General features: G+C 22.1%; 7 protein-coding genes across 7 annotated transcripts; 3 read left to right on the top strand and 4 right to left on the bottom strand.

The window, feature by feature from the left end:
* Nucleotides 1–334: 334 nt before the first annotated feature.
* On the top strand, nucleotides 335–775 carry SRAE_2000507000 (Hypothetical protein; the record flags this gene model as incomplete). Its single annotated transcript, XM_024644034.1, has 1 exon — nucleotides 335–775. One exon carries the CDS (start codon nucleotides 335–337, stop codon nucleotides 773–775), a length of 441 nt encoding a protein of 146 aa, XP_024509635.1.
* A 442-nt stretch (nucleotides 776–1,217) lies between these two features.
* On the top strand, nucleotides 1,218–1,728 carry SRAE_2000506900 (Transthyretin-like family-containing protein; the record flags this gene model as incomplete). Its single annotated transcript, XM_024644033.1, has 2 exons — nucleotides 1,218–1,470; nucleotides 1,508–1,728. The coding sequence occupies 2 exons, from the start codon at nucleotides 1,218–1,220 to the stop codon at nucleotides 1,726–1,728; spliced, it is 474 nt and encodes a 157-aa protein (XP_024509634.1).
* Nucleotides 1,729–3,539: 1,811 nt separating this feature from the next.
* SRAE_2000506800 (Hypothetical protein) lies at nucleotides 3,540–6,057 on the bottom strand (the record flags this gene model as incomplete). The annotated part of the gene is made up of 4 exons (XM_024644032.1): nucleotides 3,540–3,730; nucleotides 3,780–3,809; nucleotides 3,860–5,921; nucleotides 5,959–6,057. 4 exons carry the CDS (start codon nucleotides 6,055–6,057, stop codon nucleotides 3,540–3,542), a joined length of 2,382 nt encoding a protein of 793 aa, XP_024509633.1.
* Nucleotides 6,058–7,437: 1,380 nt separating this feature from the next.
* Nucleotides 7,438–8,327, bottom strand: SRAE_2000506700 (Hypothetical protein; the record flags this gene model as incomplete). Its single annotated transcript, XM_024644031.1, has 3 exons — nucleotides 7,438–7,899; nucleotides 7,937–8,226; nucleotides 8,267–8,327. 3 exons carry the CDS (start codon nucleotides 8,325–8,327, stop codon nucleotides 7,438–7,440), a joined length of 813 nt encoding a protein of 270 aa, XP_024509632.1.
* Nucleotides 8,328–9,489: 1,162 nt separating this feature from the next.
* Nucleotides 9,490–10,471, top strand: SRAE_2000506600 (Sulfotransferase family-containing protein; the record flags this gene model as incomplete). The annotated part of the gene is made up of 2 exons (XM_024644028.1): nucleotides 9,490–10,106; nucleotides 10,144–10,471. The coding sequence occupies 2 exons, from the start codon at nucleotides 9,490–9,492 to the stop codon at nucleotides 10,469–10,471; spliced, it is 945 nt and encodes a 314-aa protein (XP_024509631.1).
* A 316-nt stretch (nucleotides 10,472–10,787) lies between these two features.
* SRAE_2000506500 (Proteinase inhibitor I2, Kunitz metazoa domain and Immunoglobulin subtype domain and Immunoglobulin-like domain and PLAC domain and Immunoglobulin-like fold domain-containing protein) lies at nucleotides 10,788–12,098 on the bottom strand (the record flags this gene model as incomplete). The annotated part of the gene is made up of 1 exon (XM_024644027.1): nucleotides 10,788–12,098. The coding sequence occupies one exon, from the start codon at nucleotides 12,096–12,098 to the stop codon at nucleotides 10,788–10,790; it is 1,311 nt and encodes a 436-aa protein (XP_024509630.1).
* Nucleotides 12,099–12,688: 590 nt separating this feature from the next.
* Nucleotides 12,689–17,442, bottom strand: SRAE_2000506400 (Thrombospondin, type 1 repeat and Proteinase inhibitor I2, Kunitz metazoa domain and ADAM-TS Spacer 1 domain and Peptidase M12B, ADAM-TS family-containing protein; the record flags this gene model as incomplete). Its single annotated transcript, XM_024644026.1, has 3 exons — nucleotides 12,689–12,861; nucleotides 12,906–17,283; nucleotides 17,338–17,442. 3 exons carry the CDS (start codon nucleotides 17,440–17,442, stop codon nucleotides 12,689–12,691), a joined length of 4,656 nt encoding a protein of 1,551 aa, XP_024509629.1.
* Between the last annotated feature and the right edge of the window lie 3,356 nt (nucleotides 17,443–20,798).

Raw genomic sequence — 20,798 nt, 5'->3', positions numbered from 1 at the left:
CTAATATTAAATAATGTTAGCATGATAAAAAGTTTAAAATAAAACTTATTTAATTATGTTTATACTAAATTATCCATAATTATCATTAACTAAAATTCAAATAAAAAGTTATATTTTTATTTTTTTTACAAATATTTGTAGTTTAATCTTTTATAACAATTATTAAAGATAATAAATAATTTTTCAAGAGTTTATTGTTATACAAAAGTGCTTATGAATACAGATATCATAAATAAAATGTTATATCATAATTTTTTGTTCAATAAATTTTATAATGTCAATATTAACTATATATATAATGTTTTAATAAAAAGTGATAATAGTGTAAATCGATATGAATAATAAAATTATTATCTTTTTATTTTTCACATTAACTATTACATTTATTTTTTCTTATCCTAGTTGTTCAAAATGGCAAGAAATAAATAAAAAAGATTTTTCAAATGGAATGTATAATTTTGCCTCAAAATCAATTAATCAATTTAATGAAATAGAAAAGAAAAAAAAAAAAGAAAATATCATAAAACTAAAATTTTGTAATTTATTAAATGTCTTCTTTAAAGGTAGACGTAACAATAAAATTTTAATTAGACATGTTGCAATTATTGAAAATTGTAAAATAAATAGTACTAATTCTTGTAGAATGTTAATTGAAACAAAAGGTCAAGTACCGTGGGGTAGACCACCAGTAGTTGTATCTATTATGTTAATTAAAAAACCAAATGTTGATTTAAAAGTAATTCAATGCCAAAAAAAAGTGAATGATGAAATTTAAGTTTTTTTTATTTAATAAATTAAACTAAAAATATTTTTACTAATTTTTTAACTTATAAAAAGTAAACTTTTACTCATTTTTGAAATACTTTATAATAACAATAAATAAATTTATTTTATTAAAAGATAATCTAAAATTATCTGAACTCAATTTATATATTCATTTTAATTTTAATAATTATAACAAATTTATTTATGAAAAATAAATTAAAGAAATGAGATCTTGTAAAACATTCAATTAGGTAAAAATGTTAAAAAATAAACTGAAAAGTTCTAAAAATTAGAATAAGTTTTATTTGTTTATGGAAAAAAAATTACTAATTATATGTTTATTTTAAAAGTTAGCTTTACAAATAATATCATACAAAAATTTATATATAATTAGAAAACTTTTACATTTTTTTTCTATTAAATGTTTTATTGCTATTATAAATTTTATCAACATGATTTTATTATGGGTTGTATTATTTTTACCCATTATTATGGCTAATAATTTTAAACGTGTTTCACGTATTGTTTATTCTTCCGTTGAAACACAAGGATTTCTTTCATGTAATGGTAAACCAGCAAAAAATATTAAAATTGCTCTTTTAAGTAAAAATGTTTTAAATAGAACTTTAACTTTGAATCAAACATTAACTGCAGTTAATGGTGCATTCTTGATAAGAGGATGTGCAAATATTTTTCAGGGATTAAGTAAGTTATTAAAGTCTATAAAAATTTAATGTTTTAGAGTTAAATATTGGAATTGCTCATCAATGTAATGAGCCTAATAGATATTGTTTTCACATTATTAATTTTTTAATACCACAATCATATATTTCACGAAATAGATTTCCGTTCAGGCGATATAATTTTGGTATAATTGAACTTGACAAAGTTTATGGTACTCAACATGTTAATTGTAAAAAAAGTATAAGAAAAAAAGTGTTTAAATCAAGTATGAAATTATAAAAATAGTTTCATTACATATTTTTTTTTCATTTAAAAATATTAACTGTGGTGTTTTTTAATTAAAGCACTTAAAAAAAACAGTAACAGTAAACAGTTTATTTACAAAAAATTGAATAAAAAAGTTTGTAAATGTATTAACTCATAAAGCTTACAAATTTTAAAATTTTTTTATAAAAATGATATTTATTTAATCTTTTCTATTCTTTAATCTTTCACATAGTATTGTGTTTCATGACGTGGTATTTTCTTCTTTTCTTTTTGTTTTATCTTTAAAAGAAGTTTGTTTAATAAAGAATATAATTAGTATAAATATATAAATTATACTTATTTTAGTAAAAGTTAGTAATAATAATAATAACAGTTTTCAATAAATAAATTAAATAAAAGTAATAATTATTTGGACACCTATTGCAACTATAAATTTTTTTTTCTTTTCTGTTAATTTATACCTTTTTTTTTGTTCAATTTTAATGCTGATTTTTGGACTGACATTAGACTATAGTTTAAATTTAAAAATTAAAAAAAATAATTTGCTCTTTTTTATATACAGTTATCAAAACAAGTACCGACTTTACTAAAATTAATAATAAAATATTTATATTGATTTTTTTGATTTTTTATTAAGAAATTACAAATGTAAAAATATTAAATTTTTAGATATTTATTTTAAATTTAATTGATTAAATTACTTTTTAAAGAATCTAATTTTTTTTTATTTATTAAGATTATTGTTTTCATTAATTAGTATAAATATTTAATATATTTTATTGTTATGAAATGAAATGAAATGAAGTGAAGTGAAAATGTTAATCTGAACTGCTTCATGAAGTAATTTGTGTATAAAAAAATTTTTTTTTATTCAATGATTGATTTAATTAAAAATATAGTTTTTTGTTTTTATAAAAATTAGAGTGATAAATTATCAACTAAAAATTTATTCAATATTATTTTATTAGAAAGGTTTTTAAAAAAAATAAATTTTTACCTTATATGTAAAAATGTTTCTTTTAAATAAATAAATTTTACTTTAAAAATAGTTTACAACTATAGTATTATACTATTTACGTTATTTTTTTATATAAAAATTGAATTGAAATTATTTATTAAATTGTGATGATTTCTAATTTATTTCTAATTTTTCACAAAACTTAATATTTTATTGATGATCTTGAAAAATAAAAACTATATTAAACTTTTTATTTAATAATAATTTTTATCTTGTTAAAATACTTTTTTAAAAACATTTTTATTTATTTCTTCTAAAAACTTTTCTTATGACAATTTGTACAATTTTTATAACAACTTTTTTAATTTCTTTCATAAGTTTTCCTGAAAAATAACTTTATAAATAAATTACAAATAATTTTTATATAAAAATGATTAATTTATACTACATATAAAATAGAAAATTATTTTATTAAAAAATGAATAGTTTTTCTAGAATTTTTTAAACTATTTAACTTAAAAAAAAATGTTTTCAAATTTTTTATGTAAACTAATTACTTATCCTATTTAAATTTTTTTAAATTAGTAAATATAATAAATATGATATATTGAAATATTTTTTTTTCTAAAAGTTTTTTGATATGATTTTAAAATGATCTATAAATTTGTATAAAAAAAGTTTATAAATATAATATATGTCAAAAAAATTTTTTTAATCTTTAACAAAATTTCTTCCTTTAAATTTACATCAAATGATTAATAATTAATATTTACTTTTGATAAAAAAAAATAATGGTATGCTTAAAAACGTAATACTTCTCAATTCAATTTTTAACAAAATTATGATTACCTTGTAAATCTTTTTCTTATCTAAAAAAAGATCCAAATATGTGCGCAAGGAGTCCATTTTTACGAATGAAGTTGTTTGTTGAAGTTGGAGTACTTTTCGTTGCCGTTGTCGGAGCGGTTGTTGGTGTAACCTTTAATAACGTTTTCAAAAATTTGTTAATATTGTGTATTTCTTTTTTAAAAACAGAATCAGAAATAATTTTATAAACTAAAAAATATTAATAATATAGTTTTTATCATTATAACACTATGCTTACATCTTTCAAATAATTTTTTAAGTAAATGATCTGAAAATAAAATAAATTAATAAAACTTTTTATATTTAATAAACAAATACCTTTATGGTTGTGTTTTTCATGTCTTCTATGTTTCTTAATTTGGTTAATTTTTTCTTCTGATTCAATTGAAGAACTTGATTTAGAGTCCTTTTTTTCTTCTGATTCAGATGATAAACTTAGTTTAGAATTATTTTCTTCATTTTCTTCTGACTCAGGTGGTAAACTTTGATTGGAATTACTATCCTCTTCTTCTTGTGTTTCAGGTAATGAACTTGGATTGGAATTATTTTCCTCTTCTTCTTCTGATTCAGATGATGAACTTTGATTGAAAATATTTTCTTCTTGTTGTGATTCTGATGATGAATTTTGATTGGAATTACTTTTCTCTTCTTCTTCTGATTCAGATGATGAACTTTTATTGGAATTACTTTCATTTTCTTCTTGTGATTCAAGTGATGAACTTAGATTTGGATGTTTTCTTTTATCTTCTTCTTGTGATTCAGATAATGAACTTCGATTGGAATTATTTTCCTCTTCTTCTTGTGATTCAGATAATAAACTTGGATTTGAATTATTTTTCTCTTCTTCTGATTCAGATGATAAACTTTGATTGGAATTATTTTTCTCTTCTTCTTGTGGTTCTGATGATAAATTTTGATTGGAATTGCTTCCCTCTTCTTCTTGTGATTCAAATGATGAACTGGAAATAGGATACTTATTTTTATCTTCAGATTCAGATGATGAACTTAAATTGGGAAACTTTTTTTTTCCTCTTTTTTTTTCTTCTGATTCAGATGATGAACTTGAAATAGGATATATTTTTTTTCCTTTTTTATTTTCTTCTGATTCAGATGATGAACTTGAAAGGGGAAATTTTATTTTTTTCTTTTTATTTTCTTCCGATTCAGATGATGAACTTGGAAAGGGATATCTTATTTTTTTCTTTTTATTTTCTTCAGATTCAGATGATGAACTTGGAAAGGGGTATCTTATTCTTTTTCTTTTATTTTCTTCAGATTCAGATGATGAACTTGAGAAGGGAAATTTTATTTTTTTCCTTTTATTTTCTTCAGATTCAGATGATGAACTTGAGAGGGGATATTTTATTTTTCTTTTTTTATTTTCTTCTGATTCAGATGATGAACTTGAAAAGGGATATTTTATTTTTCCTTTTTTATTTTCTTCTGATTCAGATGATGAACTTGAAAGGGGAAATTTTATTTTTTTCCCTTTATTTTCTTCAGATTCAGATGATGAACTTGGAAAGGGATATCTTATTTTTTTCCTTTTATTTTCTTCAGATTCAGATGATGAACTTGAAAAGGGAAATCTTATTTTTTTCCTTTTATTTTCTTCAGATTCAGATGATGAACTTGAAAAGGGAAATTTTATTTTTTTCCCTTTATTTTCTTCAGATTCAGATGATGAACTTAAAAAGGGATATCTTATTCTTTTTCTTTTATTTTCTTCTGATTCAGATGATGAACTTGAAAAGGGATATCTTATTTTTCTTTTTTTATTTTCATCTGATTCAGATGATGAACTTGAAAAGGGATATCTTATTTTTCTTTTTTTATTTTCTTCAGATTCAGATGATGAACTTGAAATGGGATATCTTATTTTTCCTTTTTTATTTTCTTCAGATTCAGATGATGAACTAAAAATAGGATACCTTTTTTTTCCTCTTTTTCTTTCTTCTGATTCAGATGATGAACTTGAAACAGGATACCATATTTTTTTTCTTTTTTTTTCTTCTGATTCAGATGATGAACTTAAAATGGGAATTTTTTTTTGTTTTCTATATTTTTCCTCAGATTCAAATGATGAACTTGAACTGGGATATCTTATTTCTTTTCTTTTTTTTCCTTGTGATTTGGATGAAGAACTTGAACTAGAGTTTATTTCTTTTTCTTCTGATTCAATTGATGAACCTGAATTGAGTCGCCATTCTTTTTCATTAAATTCAGATGAAGCCGAATGAGAAAATCTTTCATTTTCGTTTTCAGCTAGAGAGCTTGAATCTAAATAGTTTTTAAATCTTCGTGGATTTGGAGTAACTTTTTTTCCTTTTTTCCCTTTTTTTCCATTTTTTAAACTTTTTCCTTTCTTTTTTGAAAACTTCTAAAAATAGTTTTAAATTTTTTTTTAATAATCTTACTATTGTTTTCGACGGTTTACTCTTAGCTGCAACTTCAATAGAAATTAAAAAAATATTAAAAAATAGTAATATTGAAAAGAAAAAAATGAAATAATTCATTTTTATTTGTGAATAAATTATAAAAATTTCTCTTTATATACATAATGTTTTTTATTTAAAAGAACTTAAAATGACCAATAAATAATTTTTAAAAACAATTTTTAACAGTTATTGATGATTTTAGTATGTATTAATGTTTGAATATTTATATTAGTTTTTTTTTCTTCTTATTGTTAACAAAGATTTCATTATATAAGCATTTATGTAAAAAAATATAACAATAAATAAAATTTATTTCACATTGTATAATTATTTTTTAATTTAAATTAAATTTGTTTTTTAAATATTCGAAAACAAAAATTTTTGATTTCAGTACAAACTTAAAATAAATATAGTTTTTGATTAGCATGTCTTATGACTTTTAATGATTATATAAAAGTTTTAACACAATGATATATTTTTAAGGTTTAACTAAAAAATCAAAATAAAAATTTCAATTTTTATCAGTATTAAACATATATTGTTTTAAAGTAATAAAGTTTTATATTATTATTTTCTTTTCTCATTTACTCTATAAAAATATTTTAATAGTACTTAGAAAGCTGTAAATCGGGTCTTTGGAGTTATTTTTGACGTTGAAAAATTTTGATCTGCAATTATAAAACAACTCAAAAATATCTAATAGAAATTGCTTTTTCCTAACATATTTAACATATTATATCTACAATCATCCGAGTATGAATTAATATTAGAGTTACTGTTTTATCAAGAATATATTTTAATTGCAACATTTTTTTTTAAAAATTTTTAACAGTTCTTAAAAAATAGAAATTTAATTGCATGATTTTTTATGTATAAAATGTTTTAATTGATAGACATTTTTATTTGTTAATAATAATTTTAATTTTTAAAAATTTGTAATTTTTACATAATATGAGGAAAAAAAATTTTGTTTTAGAAGTCTAAAATTAATTTAAATAAATATGGTATACATTAAAAACTAACAAATTTTATTTTAAACGATAAAGTGTATTAAAACTAATCAAACAATAAAACATAGTAAAATGTTTCTGATTTGTAAATAAAATTATAAAAATTAAAAAAAATAAATATAAATATAATACAATATATTTAATGACCTTTTAGTATTAAAAATATTATATTGTTTAAATTTTACTAAAAACCAAAAATTTAGTTACTCTAACATTTTTTCAAAAAATAATATTTTAATGCAATGAAATAAAATATTACAAATAATTTTTTAAAAAGATATTTAGATATTAAATAAAAATTATTTTTTTATGAACTAACTTGAAAAAAAAATTAGTTCCATTATATATATATATAATTTTTAATTATATTAAGATAGATTAAATCACTAAGATAGCTATAAACTATTTTTTTTTTTATTGAAAAAGTACTTAAATTAACTTATATTTATTATTCTAATTGTTCACTGCTTGATGATATTTGGAAACTAAACAAGGACAAATCTTTTTCATTTTTTCTCCAAGTAATATTACCAACATTAGCATAAATAACTGGTTTTGATTGTTGAACACAACTCTTATTACATTTAACTCTATAAAGATTCTTTTCAATATTTTTTTTTGAAGTTGTTGATTCCAAAATATTAAACGTATCATTACTTTTAAATGATATAGATTGAGAATTTGGTTTTTGTGACATGTTAGTTTCAACTAATTTTGAATAATTATTTTGAGGTATTTCTTCTAAAGTATTTTTAAACTTATTTTTATTAGTTATCTTATTTAATAAATATTTTTGATTGTGATAGTTTTCTACATCAATTTTTATGTTTTCTATTTTCTTACCAATATTTCCATTTAAGCATTCACTTTTTTTTATCTTTTTGTAAATTTTTTCTTTTGTTACTTTATTCTAAAAAAATATTTTTGAAAATATTTTTCAAATTTACCTTTTTACAAACATAAAATATAACAATAATAAATATTATAGATACAATTATAACAGCATTCACAAAAATTATTGCTGCTATATTATAAGATTTTACCGGCTTTTGTTTATCTGAAGATGTATTATAAACATTGTTATCATATACTAAAGTAGTTGATAAAACATTAACATTATTATATGTAAAAGGATCTAATTTTGTCTCAGGAAAATTTTTAGTCAATTTTTTTTTTAAATATGGTTTTTTGGTTGAATAAATATTTATATTCAATGTTTCACTCTTATTCTTTTTACCTTAAAAATTATATTTTAAATGTACTTTTTTTAAACATACTTTTATTATTTTTTTTTAATATTATTTCACCAAAATAAGGAATATTAATTTCATTGTTCATTTCTTTATAATTTTATTTAAATTGAAAATTAATCATAAAAAATATCATACTGTTTTTTGATTTTTAAATAATGTATTTATAATTATTAAAAGAAATATATTATTTTTCTTTGCATAATTTTTGAATCAATATACTAAACAAAAATTATTTCTATTGTCAATTATACTAAAAAATTTTACAATTTTAAAGTGTTATAATATTTAAATTTTGATATTATTATATTTAAAAAAAAACTTTATATATGTAAATCTTATAATATATATTTATTAATGTTTTAAAAAATATTAGCTAAATAAAAAAAAGAAAATAAAGAAGAACTTTTAAATTAAGAGAATACGTAAATTTTATTTTTTCACGTTTTAATTTATGTTTTATAATTTTTAATCACAAAAAAAATTTTATCTTTAATTTAAACTAAGAAAATTGTGAAATATTATAAAGAATATTAAAGTTTATATAATATGTTAAAAAAATATTTATTCAATTTTTCATAAAAAACTTTTTAATAATAAAAAAATTAATTAGTGGAAAAGTTATAATAATATGTGAATGTTATACATTTTTAATTTGATTATGTTGTTAAATTTCAAGATAAAAGTTTTTATTTTATACAAAAAATTATTTTTTATAATTTATTAAATTTGTAAAAAACAACAATTAAAATAGTGGTTTCTTAGTATATTGTGATGATGATATTCGAGTTATTTCTGACGCAGTAAAAAAATTTGGAAGAGGTCAACTACAATCTTCTGAGTTTGTTTTAAAATATTATAAATAGAATTACTTAAATTGTTGTATCAAAACAACAAATTTAAATTATATATGTAATACTTATATTTAATAATTATTAAAAACTTTTATTAATAAATAATAATTATAAGATTAGTTGAAATTCTAGTTAATATCTATTAAAAAATTTTAAGCAATTTTTTTTATAATATTAAAAAAGATATATCTTTTTGTTCCAGCATTAATTATATTATTTTTATTATTTCTTTAAAAGATATTTATTATAGATAAATTAATAAATATTAAAAATTAGACAACGACAACACACTATATACACAATAAATCAGGTTTTTTTTAGTTCAAATAAACTCTTACAATAAAAATAAGACAATAAGATTAAAAGAAATAAAAAAAAAATTTAGTTATTATAATAATGAAAAATTTTAAATTAACATTAATTTTCTTATTATTATTTAATATTTGTTCTATCAATTCAATAGAAAAATCATTGGAAAAAGATTGGATAACATGTCAAGTTGCATCTAAAAAAAAGACATGTATTGAAGGGTATCAAAATGTTACTACATATTATAGAGTTACCTCAAGATATAAATTAAATTTTTGTACAGTTCAAAAAAATTTATCAACTGTTTTGAAGGCAATTTCATGTTACTTAGAACATCCAAAATTACAAAAAGAAAAACATCAATTGATATCAAATTATTGGATTAAAGATGTTTGTAAAAATCATAATAAATATAATTCACTTAAAAAAGAAGCTAAAAAATTTAGTGATGATAATATTAAAAATTTTTTAAGTGAATATAAAAGTATTGTTATTGTAAGAAATCCCATACAAAGGTTTATTTCAGCATTTACAGATAAATGTGTTATAAGATATACTGAAAGTGGAGGAAGATGTTATGGATGTTTTGATGATTTGAAATGTTTTATAAATACACTTTACAATAGATTATTAAAACAAGTTAATCATCCAAATAAAGTATATGAAGCTACTTATATAGATCGTCATTTCTACCCACAATCATGGTATATTTAAAATATTATATATATATATTTTTTTAAGGTATTGTCAATTAAATGATTATCATCAACAATATGAAATATTTAAAATAAATCCAGAAAGAAAAAAAAGTGTAACAAAATTTTATAATAAATTAGGAGAATATCTTACATCTTTAGGAGTTTCTTCAAAAGAAGTATTATTTATTAAGAATGAAGGAATAAAAAAATATACAGGTCATGCAACATTTCATACAAAAAGTAGAAAAATAGTTAAAAATGAATTAATTCAAAATAATAAATTAATGGAAAAATTAATAAGAATTTATTATTATGACTTTAAGATTTTTAATTTTGAATTTCCTAAAAAAGGTTTACGTTATCACATTTAAATATTTTAACAATTAATATACATAAAATAATTTAATTTTTAATATTATAAAATTTAAAAGAACAAATTTCTAAATTTTTTTTTCATTAAAAAATATCATTTAAATTAATCTTAGCATTACATGAATGTATGTTTAAATAACAGCTATTTAAAAAGTTTAATTTTGAAGTTACAATCTTTTGAAATGTGATAAAAAATAAAATATAAAAAAAAATATATTATTTTTCTAACAATTTTTATGAAAAGAGAATAATCATGTTAAATACTTTTATAAATATTAAAAGATAAATAAGTTTAATAAAAAAAATAATTATTATTTAAAATTTAAAATGAAATTGCTTGCAAGTTTCACAACAAAAAGTTTTGTATCTTTTTTTTTGACATTGACCATTTTTAAAAGCTTTCATACAAACTTCCTTGTTACCTATATCTTTACAATTTGTTGGTTTTATTGGAGCATTAACAAAAATGTACACTTTCATTGATTCAATTTCTTCTTCACCAATTGAACATGAATAAAATCCTGTATCATTAAATGTTGATCTATTTATTTGTATTATTTCATTATATTTTCCTAAAAATATTATATTTTTTGAAGATTCAATTGCTTTTGAATTTTTGTACCATGTTATATGATTGTCATTATATTTATTTTTTAATTTTTCATTAATTATACATGTTATTGAAAACATATTTCCTATATAAATTACTTCATCTTCATTAACTTTTGCAATAGGAATTATTTCTTCACTATTTATTTCTTCTATATTATTACATACATTTTGACAATCTTCTAATGTATTAAATTTATTTAATGATCCTCCACATCCTGAATATTTAAATAATTGACAATTTTTATATGTTGAATTATAATAGTACATTTGAATTTCAGAACGACATGAACCCTTTTGCATTGGTAATGAACAAATAAAAAAATTAGAATAATTTAAGGAAGATAATATTAAACTTTCAGATTTTATATTAATTTTATTATTTTCACAACTAATTTTACATGCTTCTTTTGTATCAAAACGATTGTCATTTCCTCTACAACCTCCATATGTAAATTTTTTACAAACTTTATCATTTTTATCATAATACCATTGTGAAATTGAATCTGTACATGGTCCACTATCTCTTTCCAATAAACAAATATTTTTTTCTTTTTCTATAATATTTTTATTTTTAATTTCTTTTCTACATAAATATTCACATTCACTTTTAGTACTAAATCTATTACCATTTCCTTGACAATCACCAAAAAAGAAAAGTATACATTCATTTTTTTCATTATCATAATAAAATTTTGGAATTTTTGCAGAATTACAATTACCAGAATGTTTTGGAAGAAGACAAACATCTTCATTCATATACTTTCCACAGGCTCTTTCACATGCTTCAATAGATGTAAAATGATTTGCATTACCATTACAACCTGTATAAAAAAATGACACACATGATGATATATCAGAATCATAACGAAAACGAAGTTCTGATCCAAAACAATTTCCGGGATCTTCAGGTAACATACATAATTCAGGTAATAATGGGTTAGTAATAGTTGTGTTAGTATTAATAAAGTTATTTTCAATACTATGACGTTTTGAAACATCAGAATTTTGAAGCATATTAATGTTAGTAAAGTAATGATTATTGTTAGTTTTATGTAAAGTTAATGCTTCAAATTTTTTTGATTCTAAAATCAAACAAAAAAGTTAATAATATTATTATTATTTATTTAAACTTTTATTAAATATTATTTAATAAATTATTTTATTTTTATTTTATTTAAAAAAAAAAAAGATAAATAATGTATTTTAAATTTTTATAATTATCCTTAATAAAATTGTAAATGACAAACTGACATAAAATTTTAAATAAATATAAAAAAAAAGAGTCATTTTATCGAGATATCTTATATGTCAGTAGTGTATTTCATTTTTTTTTTAAATTTTAATAATATCATTAAAATGTTTAATAAAAATTATTTAAAAAAAAATAATTTTTAAATGATATTATAATAATTTAGAACCCAAAATAAAAACTACACTCAAACTAACAAAATAATAATCTTAAATATTACTGTTTATTAGGAAGTTTACAGTAATTTAAAAAAGAAAGATTTATAGGCAAAGATAAAAAGTTATGTAAAAAAAATTAAATGATGGAAATAATTTTAAAAAAGTAAAATTCGAATGAAGAGATTTTTTTAGAAGAGTTACTCACGAAGTGGACAGGTTCCTTGACATGCGGCAAGAGTATCAAAACGATTGATGTTTCCTAAACAACCTCCATAAATGAAAGTTTCACATTTTTGGGTATCTCTATTGAAATAATAAAATTCTTTCTTTCCAGCACATGGTCCTGTTACTTTAGGTAATTTACAGGGAGCTTAAATAAAATTTTTATATGATTAAAATATATATAAAACTTACAAATATGATTTCCACATGTTTGTTTACATTCTTCTTCTGTATCAAATTTATTGGTACTACCTTCACATCCACCCCAATGGAATCTTGAACATGTACCATCTTTCTTATTATAATACCATTTTGGTGTGAAACTTGAACATTGTCTACTATCTTTATCTAAATCACAAATAGATATTGATGAACTTCTTTGAGGTTGAACTTGAGGTTGTGCTTCTTCTTCAACTGATACTGGTTTCATACAAGCATTTTCACAAAGTTCTTTTGTATGGAAACGATTGGCATTTCCACCACAACCAGAGAACATAAATTCCATACATGTTCCTGTAGCAATTTCATAATAATATGATGGGAAATTTCCACGACATCTACCAACTTGTTTAGGTAAAGAACATGCTTCACTTTTTTTAAATACTTGTTTAGGAACAGTAGGATTTGAAACTTGAACTTGTTGTATAGGATATTGAAGATTTTCTACTTTTGGTGGTGTTCCTTGTTTAGATAACCTTTCTTCATTTTCTTTTTTTCTTTGTTCAATAGCTTCATAATGTTTTCTTAATTGTTCTTGATATAATCTTTCACGTTCAGCTTTTTCACGTTCAGCTCTTTCACGAACCTCTCTTTCTATTTCTTCTTGTTTTTTTCTTGCATCTTCAATAGCCATTTGTGTTATCTTATCATTGAAGTCACTTGGTGGTCTTTGTGGACTTTCTTCATGTACTACTTCAGTATTTTGAGGTTGAACATCACTATTTTCAGCATTATGTTCTTCTGATTCATCCTCAACTTGTTGTTCCTCAGCAACATTGTCAACAATAAATTCTACATCTTCACATTCTGTTTTACATTCATTCCATGAAGCAAATGAATTTGAATTTCCTCCACATCCACTATACCAGAATCCAACACAAGATTTGGAACGTGCATCATAAGCATAACGAACAACACGTTCTTGACAATTTTGGTTACCTTCATGTTTTGGAAGAAGACAACGTCCTTTACCTGGTGGTTCAATACAAACAGTTTTACATTGATCAGCTGAAGCAAAACGATTTTTGTTTCCTTCACATCCAGAATACCAGAAAGCTGTACAATCACCTGATTCATTGTCAAAGTAATACATTAATTTGTAACCACTACCACAGAATATTCCTCTATCTTGTGGAAGAGAGCAAGCTTGAATCATTAATGGATCAACAGTTCCTCCTACAAGGAATGGAGCAACAGTTGTAGCTGGACATCCTTCATAATTTTTACCTTTAGCAGCTGTTGTTCCATCATGACAACATCCATATTTTGAGTAATGACAGTTATCACATCCTTCTGAATTTGGTCCTCTGGCAGCTGTTTCACCATCAGAACAACATCCCCATTTTGTGTATTGACATGGGCATCCTTCATTTCTAGAACCTCTAGCTGGTGTTTTTCCATCAGGACAACATCCAAATTGTGAGGTAGCACATGATTCAGGACATCCAATAAAGTTAAGACCTTTAGCATCACTTTTACCATCTGGACAGCAACCATATTTAGCATATTGACATCCACATCCTTCATTATTAATACCTTTAGCTACTGTAACCATATCTGGACAGCATCCATATTTTGTAAGAAGGCAATTTGCTCCACAACCAGTACCATTTTTACCTAAAGCAGCAGTTTCACCATCAGCACAACAACCAAATTCTGTTAATTCACATGGGAAAGAAGATCTATCACATCCACCATAATGTGCTCCAAAAGCAATTGTTTTTCTATCTTTACAACATCCAAATAATGAAGCTGCACATGTTGGATCACCACAGCCTTCAAGATTTGGTCCACGAGCAAGAGTAACATTATCCAAACAACAACCATATTCTGTATCTGCACATGATCCAAGAATAAATTCAGGACATCCTTCAAAATCTTTACCAGTAGCTGGTGTATACCAATCAGGACAACAACCAAATTCTGTGTCTGAACAATGAATTGTCTTATTTTCAGATACAGGGAACTCCTCATCATCAGTTTCTGAAATTGCTGAAGCACATGGAACTTCAGCTTCTTCTCCAGTTTCTTCATTCTTAACTATACACATTTTTGGTTCTTCTGTTGGTCCACTACTATCACTTTCTGGTGAAATAGTTGTTCCAATTTCATTTTCTTTAACCTCTTCTTTTTCAATTTCTTCTCCAGAAGCTTCTTGTTCAATATATTCTGGACATCCTTTACTATTTGGTCCAGTTGCAATTGTAACATTATCATTACAGCAACCAAATTCAGTGATAGTGCAATTAGAACATCCTTCATTAAATTTACCGGTTGCTTCTGTTACACCATCTGGACAACATCCAAATTCACCATCTTCACAAGTCTTACATTTTTCAACATTACACTCTTGTTCAACAATTGGTTTTGTTGATTCATCACACCATTCTGGAACAGGTTGTTTATCATAGTTAAGACATACAATCATTCTTGTTTGTACTCCACCTCCACATGATTCTGAACAGTTAGACCATGGTCCCGTGAAATAAGTTCCTGTACATTTTTCTTCATTTGTACAATTTTGCTTACTATCTGGTTTTTCTCCTCCACAAAGACCTTCATCAACAATAGTTATATCTCCAAGTTCAGAGATGGCACAAACAACTTTTCTAGTTTGATGTCCATGACCACATTCAGTTGAACATTTAGACCATTGACTTGTAGTCCATTCATAAATACATGGTTGTGGTGTTGCACAGGATCTTTCACTATCTGGAATTTTTGTAATATTACCAGTAAGACATTTTTCTAAAGCATATTTTCGACCATTAGTATCTTGACATGATACATCTCTTGTTTCTTCAGTATCATTACATCTTTGACAAACTTTCCAATCACCAGTAACAAAATTAAGACCTTCACATGGTCCAAGATTACATTCTCTTTCAGATTCCATTTTTTCTTCTGAATTACATGCATCAGCTGGAAGAAGTTTACCTTCCTCTGATTCTTTTTCTGATCTACAAGTAACAGAACGATATTGTTTAGCTGGACCACATTTTTCACTACATGATGACCATGGACCGGCTTGCCATTCTGGACAACTAAATCTATTACAATTTTGCTTTGTTTCAGGTCTTTTCATAGTTTCAGTACAATTATCATCGTCTATGGTAATTTTTCTACCATCAGCAAAAGTTGAGTGACAATAGACAACTCTAAATTGAATTCCAGAATCACCACATGTTTCTGAACATGGTTCCCATTCACCAACATACCAATCTGGTTCACAATCAATAGTTTCACATGATTTCTCAGTATCTGGTTTAGTTACATTTTGTCCTTCACACATTTCATCATGAACACGAGCTCCATTATCAGTATCAACACAATATAAATTTCTTGTTTGAAGTCCTTTTCCACATGTTACAGAACAAGGTGTCCATTCATCAAATTTATATAAATATGGAGACTCTTCAAGTGGAACACTAAATTCATATCTAACAGCTGAATCTTTATTTCCTCTATTAAAAAGAAGTGAAATAGTTAATTCCTCAGTTAATGGACCAAGAGCATAAAGTTTTTCATAAGATGAACTATCAGCACTAGTAGCTTCATATCTAAATGCTACACCACCAACACGAATAGTAGTACCAGCAGGTTGAAGTTTGTTATTTCCATTGAGATAAAATTCACCATTAGCTCCTTTAATAGCAAGTGAATTTGTTGTTGGTCTAATTTCTTCAATTTTAATATTTGTAGCACCAACGGGAAGTTTAATAATATCATGATAACCAGGTGAAAGATTTCTTTCATCAAAGAAACCTTCAACTGTTTTACAAGTACTAGAATCACCTCCACAAACACCACATTTATCTTTTTTTAATGATGATCCTAATTTTCCATCACAACCTAATGGGAGGCATACACCTTCAACACAAATATCATCAGAATGTTCTTCACATTTAGTACCATCAACAACTTTATCACTAAATTTGTAATAAAATTTTTGATTATCTGGTTTACATGTCAATTCACATTTATTCTTTCCTTTGTATGGAAGCCATTTATAATAATTACCATCAAATGGTATATCATTTTGTTTTGCACATTGTTCACTTCTAAAGTCATTATCACCTTCACATTCTTCTGTATTACAGGAAACATAACGTGTTGAAGGACCTGTACATTCTCCATTACATACTCTTTTTTCTATTTGAACACCACCACCACAGGTACGTGAACATTCTTTTTCTAAATTCCATGATCCCCAATTACCAGATTCGGCATTTCCTGATTTGTCAACAGTTACAGAGACATCTCCATGAACATATACCTGATACGCTTGTCTTTTTTCTCTAATTACTTCTGGTGATAATTCTGGTGGTGAAAATGGATGAATTGGAATATTCTAAAAAAAAAAAAAGAAAAAACAATAAATCATTTTATTACACTTAAATCATACCCCATCAAAATTATTGAGTGATTGAAGAGAAAAAGGAGTAATTTCCTTATTCAATGATCCAAAAAGGAAAAAAATAGAAGGTACGATAGAAAGAGAAAATTTCATATTATTAGTATGTTTTATCCTCTCTCCTATCTTTAGGAATTATCTTTTGATATATCTTATAGATAAGATGAAACTAATAAACCCGAATCTAAAATAATATTTTAATATAATATTATATAAAAAAAAATTAAAAAATTGTTTTGTCTGGAAAAATAATAATAATAATAATAATTTTTTTTTTATAAATAAGTAAATTTATCTGTAATAAAAACAGATGTTTAAGTTATGTGGAATGTGTAACTGATTTGGTATAATAATAATGGTATTCACTTAAATATAAAACCCCTCCCATAGTATATTACCAAAAAAGATGGGTGGAGAGAAATAAAAGAAAATGTATGTCTTTTTTTTTTCTCCTAATTACAAACAATTTATTTTCATATTTGATTGAAGAATAAGACACAAGAAAAAAGGGGTTGGTACTGTTATTTTTAACTCCAAACTGTTATCTTATTGGTTTTTACTATAATGTATACAAATAAATCATATTATTATAACTTATAACTAATAATAATAATAATAAATATTTTGATTTATCTTAGCCATTGGTTTAAAGGAAAAACATAAGAAATATTAAAGGTCATCTTCTTTCTTTTATCTCTTCTATGGTTTATGATAAAATATTGGATAGAAAAAGAGAAAGCTACTTGAACAGAGGGGAAAAATAAAAATTTAATATAATATATTAATAAAATAAATTGTTGATAAAAAGTTTACAAATGTTGGAAAGATTTATATCTAACAACGTCTGTTCTTTATTTGATCCTTTTTTCAGCCATACTTTTTTTTATTACTTTAAGTATTATTATATCCCATCTCTGGTGGGGTGTTAGTGATTGTCAAGAATGTGTCATAATAATAATTTTCTGGCGTAAATTTAACAAATAAAAAAGGAAACAGACGTCTATCAATGAAAATACAAAAAAAAACTTCTTTGTTATATATTAATTACAAGTGTTATTTTATATAATTATCATTTATTTAAATTATATAACTTTTTAATCTTAAAAAGTATATTAAAATTTATTACATAATATATTATATAACAACTGTTACAGTGTCTCCATTTTTGAATAATTAATATTATAACAGACATTATTTTTAAAAAAAAATAATAAATTTTACTTTATTTGTTATTCTTACATAAAAACATTTTTTAGTTTAAAAAAAGTTACTGTAATAAGATATAAAAAGAAGAAAGTTAAGATTCAGTGTAAATTTAAAACACATTTATTAATAAAAAAGAACTTCAATAAAAATATTTTATCTTTTTAAATATAATTAAAAAAAAAACGGAAATTTCTAGAATAATTTTTGATTTAATTTACTACCATCTGTGTATTTAAATGTATATATTTATAAATATAAATAAATTAACAAAAAAATTATGAAAACCTTAAAATTGTAAAATAATGATACATAGGATGGTACGAGAAGATGAACAAGAGAGAGTGAATATGATATAGTTAAAAGAAACATTTGTTAGTTTCAAAATAATAAAAAATCTCTATGATGTGTAATGGTAATTTAGAATATTTAAAAAAAAAAAAAAATCATTCCAAATATTTAGGGAGAAAAATTGTAAAAAGTTGTATATATGAGATGAGAATGTAAAATAATATTTAAAATAAACTTTACAATTTTATGTTTGAAAAACAAAAAAGATTTATAAAATGATTATAGATAAGGAAGAATAGTTTAATGTTTTTGAAGAGTAAATTTTGGTAATAAGAAATTTTTATAAAATCAAAAAAGAAATATAAAATATTTAAAGATATTTTAAAATATAATTTATTATAATTTTTATTCCTAAAAATCACATAATTCATCAATTAATGAGTAAGCATTTTTTATTAATCATTACATTAAATTATATTACTTAACATCAATGGTATATATATAATAAATATGTAAATGATGAGTGAGAATTTTCCTGATTATCATTAGTATTTGTATCTGTACATGAAAGAGAAAATAAGATTTATTTAAAATAATTTTATATAATTAAACAAAAATTGATAATATAAATATAATAAAATGAAAGAATGCGAAGATGATAATTATATGATAAATATTAAGAATCATTTTGAAAAATTGAGTTGTTACATTTTTATTGAAAATACTAAATATTTTAATGTTTTATTAAAAGTTATCTACACTATTATCATATCACTGTTAATGATGATTTTGTTACAACATTATATTTTTTAAGATAATCATTACACTTACTAATCTTAATTTTTCCACACCTTTATGATAGTGCCATCCTAAAAGAGAGGGGGAGAGTAAGAATAAATATATAAGAATAAGGTAGATATATCTTAAGGTATTTTATTATAATATAGAAAGTTTTACCAAGAAACAGAATAAAAGTAAAAATAATAATAGTAGACATTAATTAATAAATTAAAAAGTCTAGTTTAATAATGCTAATTAAAAGAAAAGTATATTTAACAAGATATCATTAATTTGATATATTAATAAAAATAAAATAATTAAGTTTGTTTAAAGTAAAAACATTTTTCTTTTATTAAATTTGTTAAATATGCATACTTAATTTAAAAAAAAAAATTTTATCTTCTTCCTCAACAAAAAAGATACCATTTCATTGTTTAATTTAAACATTACACATTATCGTTTAAAGTTTAAATTTAAAAAAAAAAATTAATTTAATTATAAATAATTTTTTCATTTATTGTAAAAATTTTTTTTTTTCCTATACATTGTTTATATTGTAAATAATAAAAGAAAAATAAATTTTTTTTTAATATATATGACAATTATTTTATATAACAATGATATGTTAAATAATAAAAATATTTATTATTATTTAATTAATAATAAATGCGCAGATTTTTTATTTTATATTTCTTTGTTTAATTTTAACTACTATTCATATGTTAGAATTTAAATGTGAAATAAATTTTTTTTTTATTGCCATTCATAATGTTTCTATAACAAATTTTATTGATATTGTATTGATACTGTTAATTTATTGAGAAGTAATATAATATATAAAATATAAAATAAATTATTCGTAACGTCATTGTTAAATGAGAATCAAAGAAAAAATTTTAAATGAATAATTGTATTTAAAAACATATGGAGTTAAAAATAAAAACTGTATACATGTTAAATTAATTGGAAAATCTTATAATTGAAAAAAAAAAGAAGAAAGTAAAAAATTAACTTTTTGCAGAAATTTTATCCATCTGTTTTATTTATTTTTTGAATTTTTTTTTTATTAAAAAATATTATTAATAATAACTTCTTTTTTTATTTAATACATCTTAATGAAATAATAATTAATATCATTATTTTTATTGCATCATCATAAATTAAGATCAAATGTATCT

Source organism: Strongyloides ratti (assembly GCF_001040885.1).
Source record: "Strongyloides ratti genome assembly S_ratti_ED321, chromosome : 2".
In the NCBI taxonomy this organism is placed as follows: Eukaryota; Metazoa; Nematoda; class Chromadorea; order Rhabditida; family Strongyloididae; genus Strongyloides; species Strongyloides ratti.
Note: the sequence above shows the minus strand (reverse complement) of the source record. Positions and strands in the feature narration are given on the sequence as shown.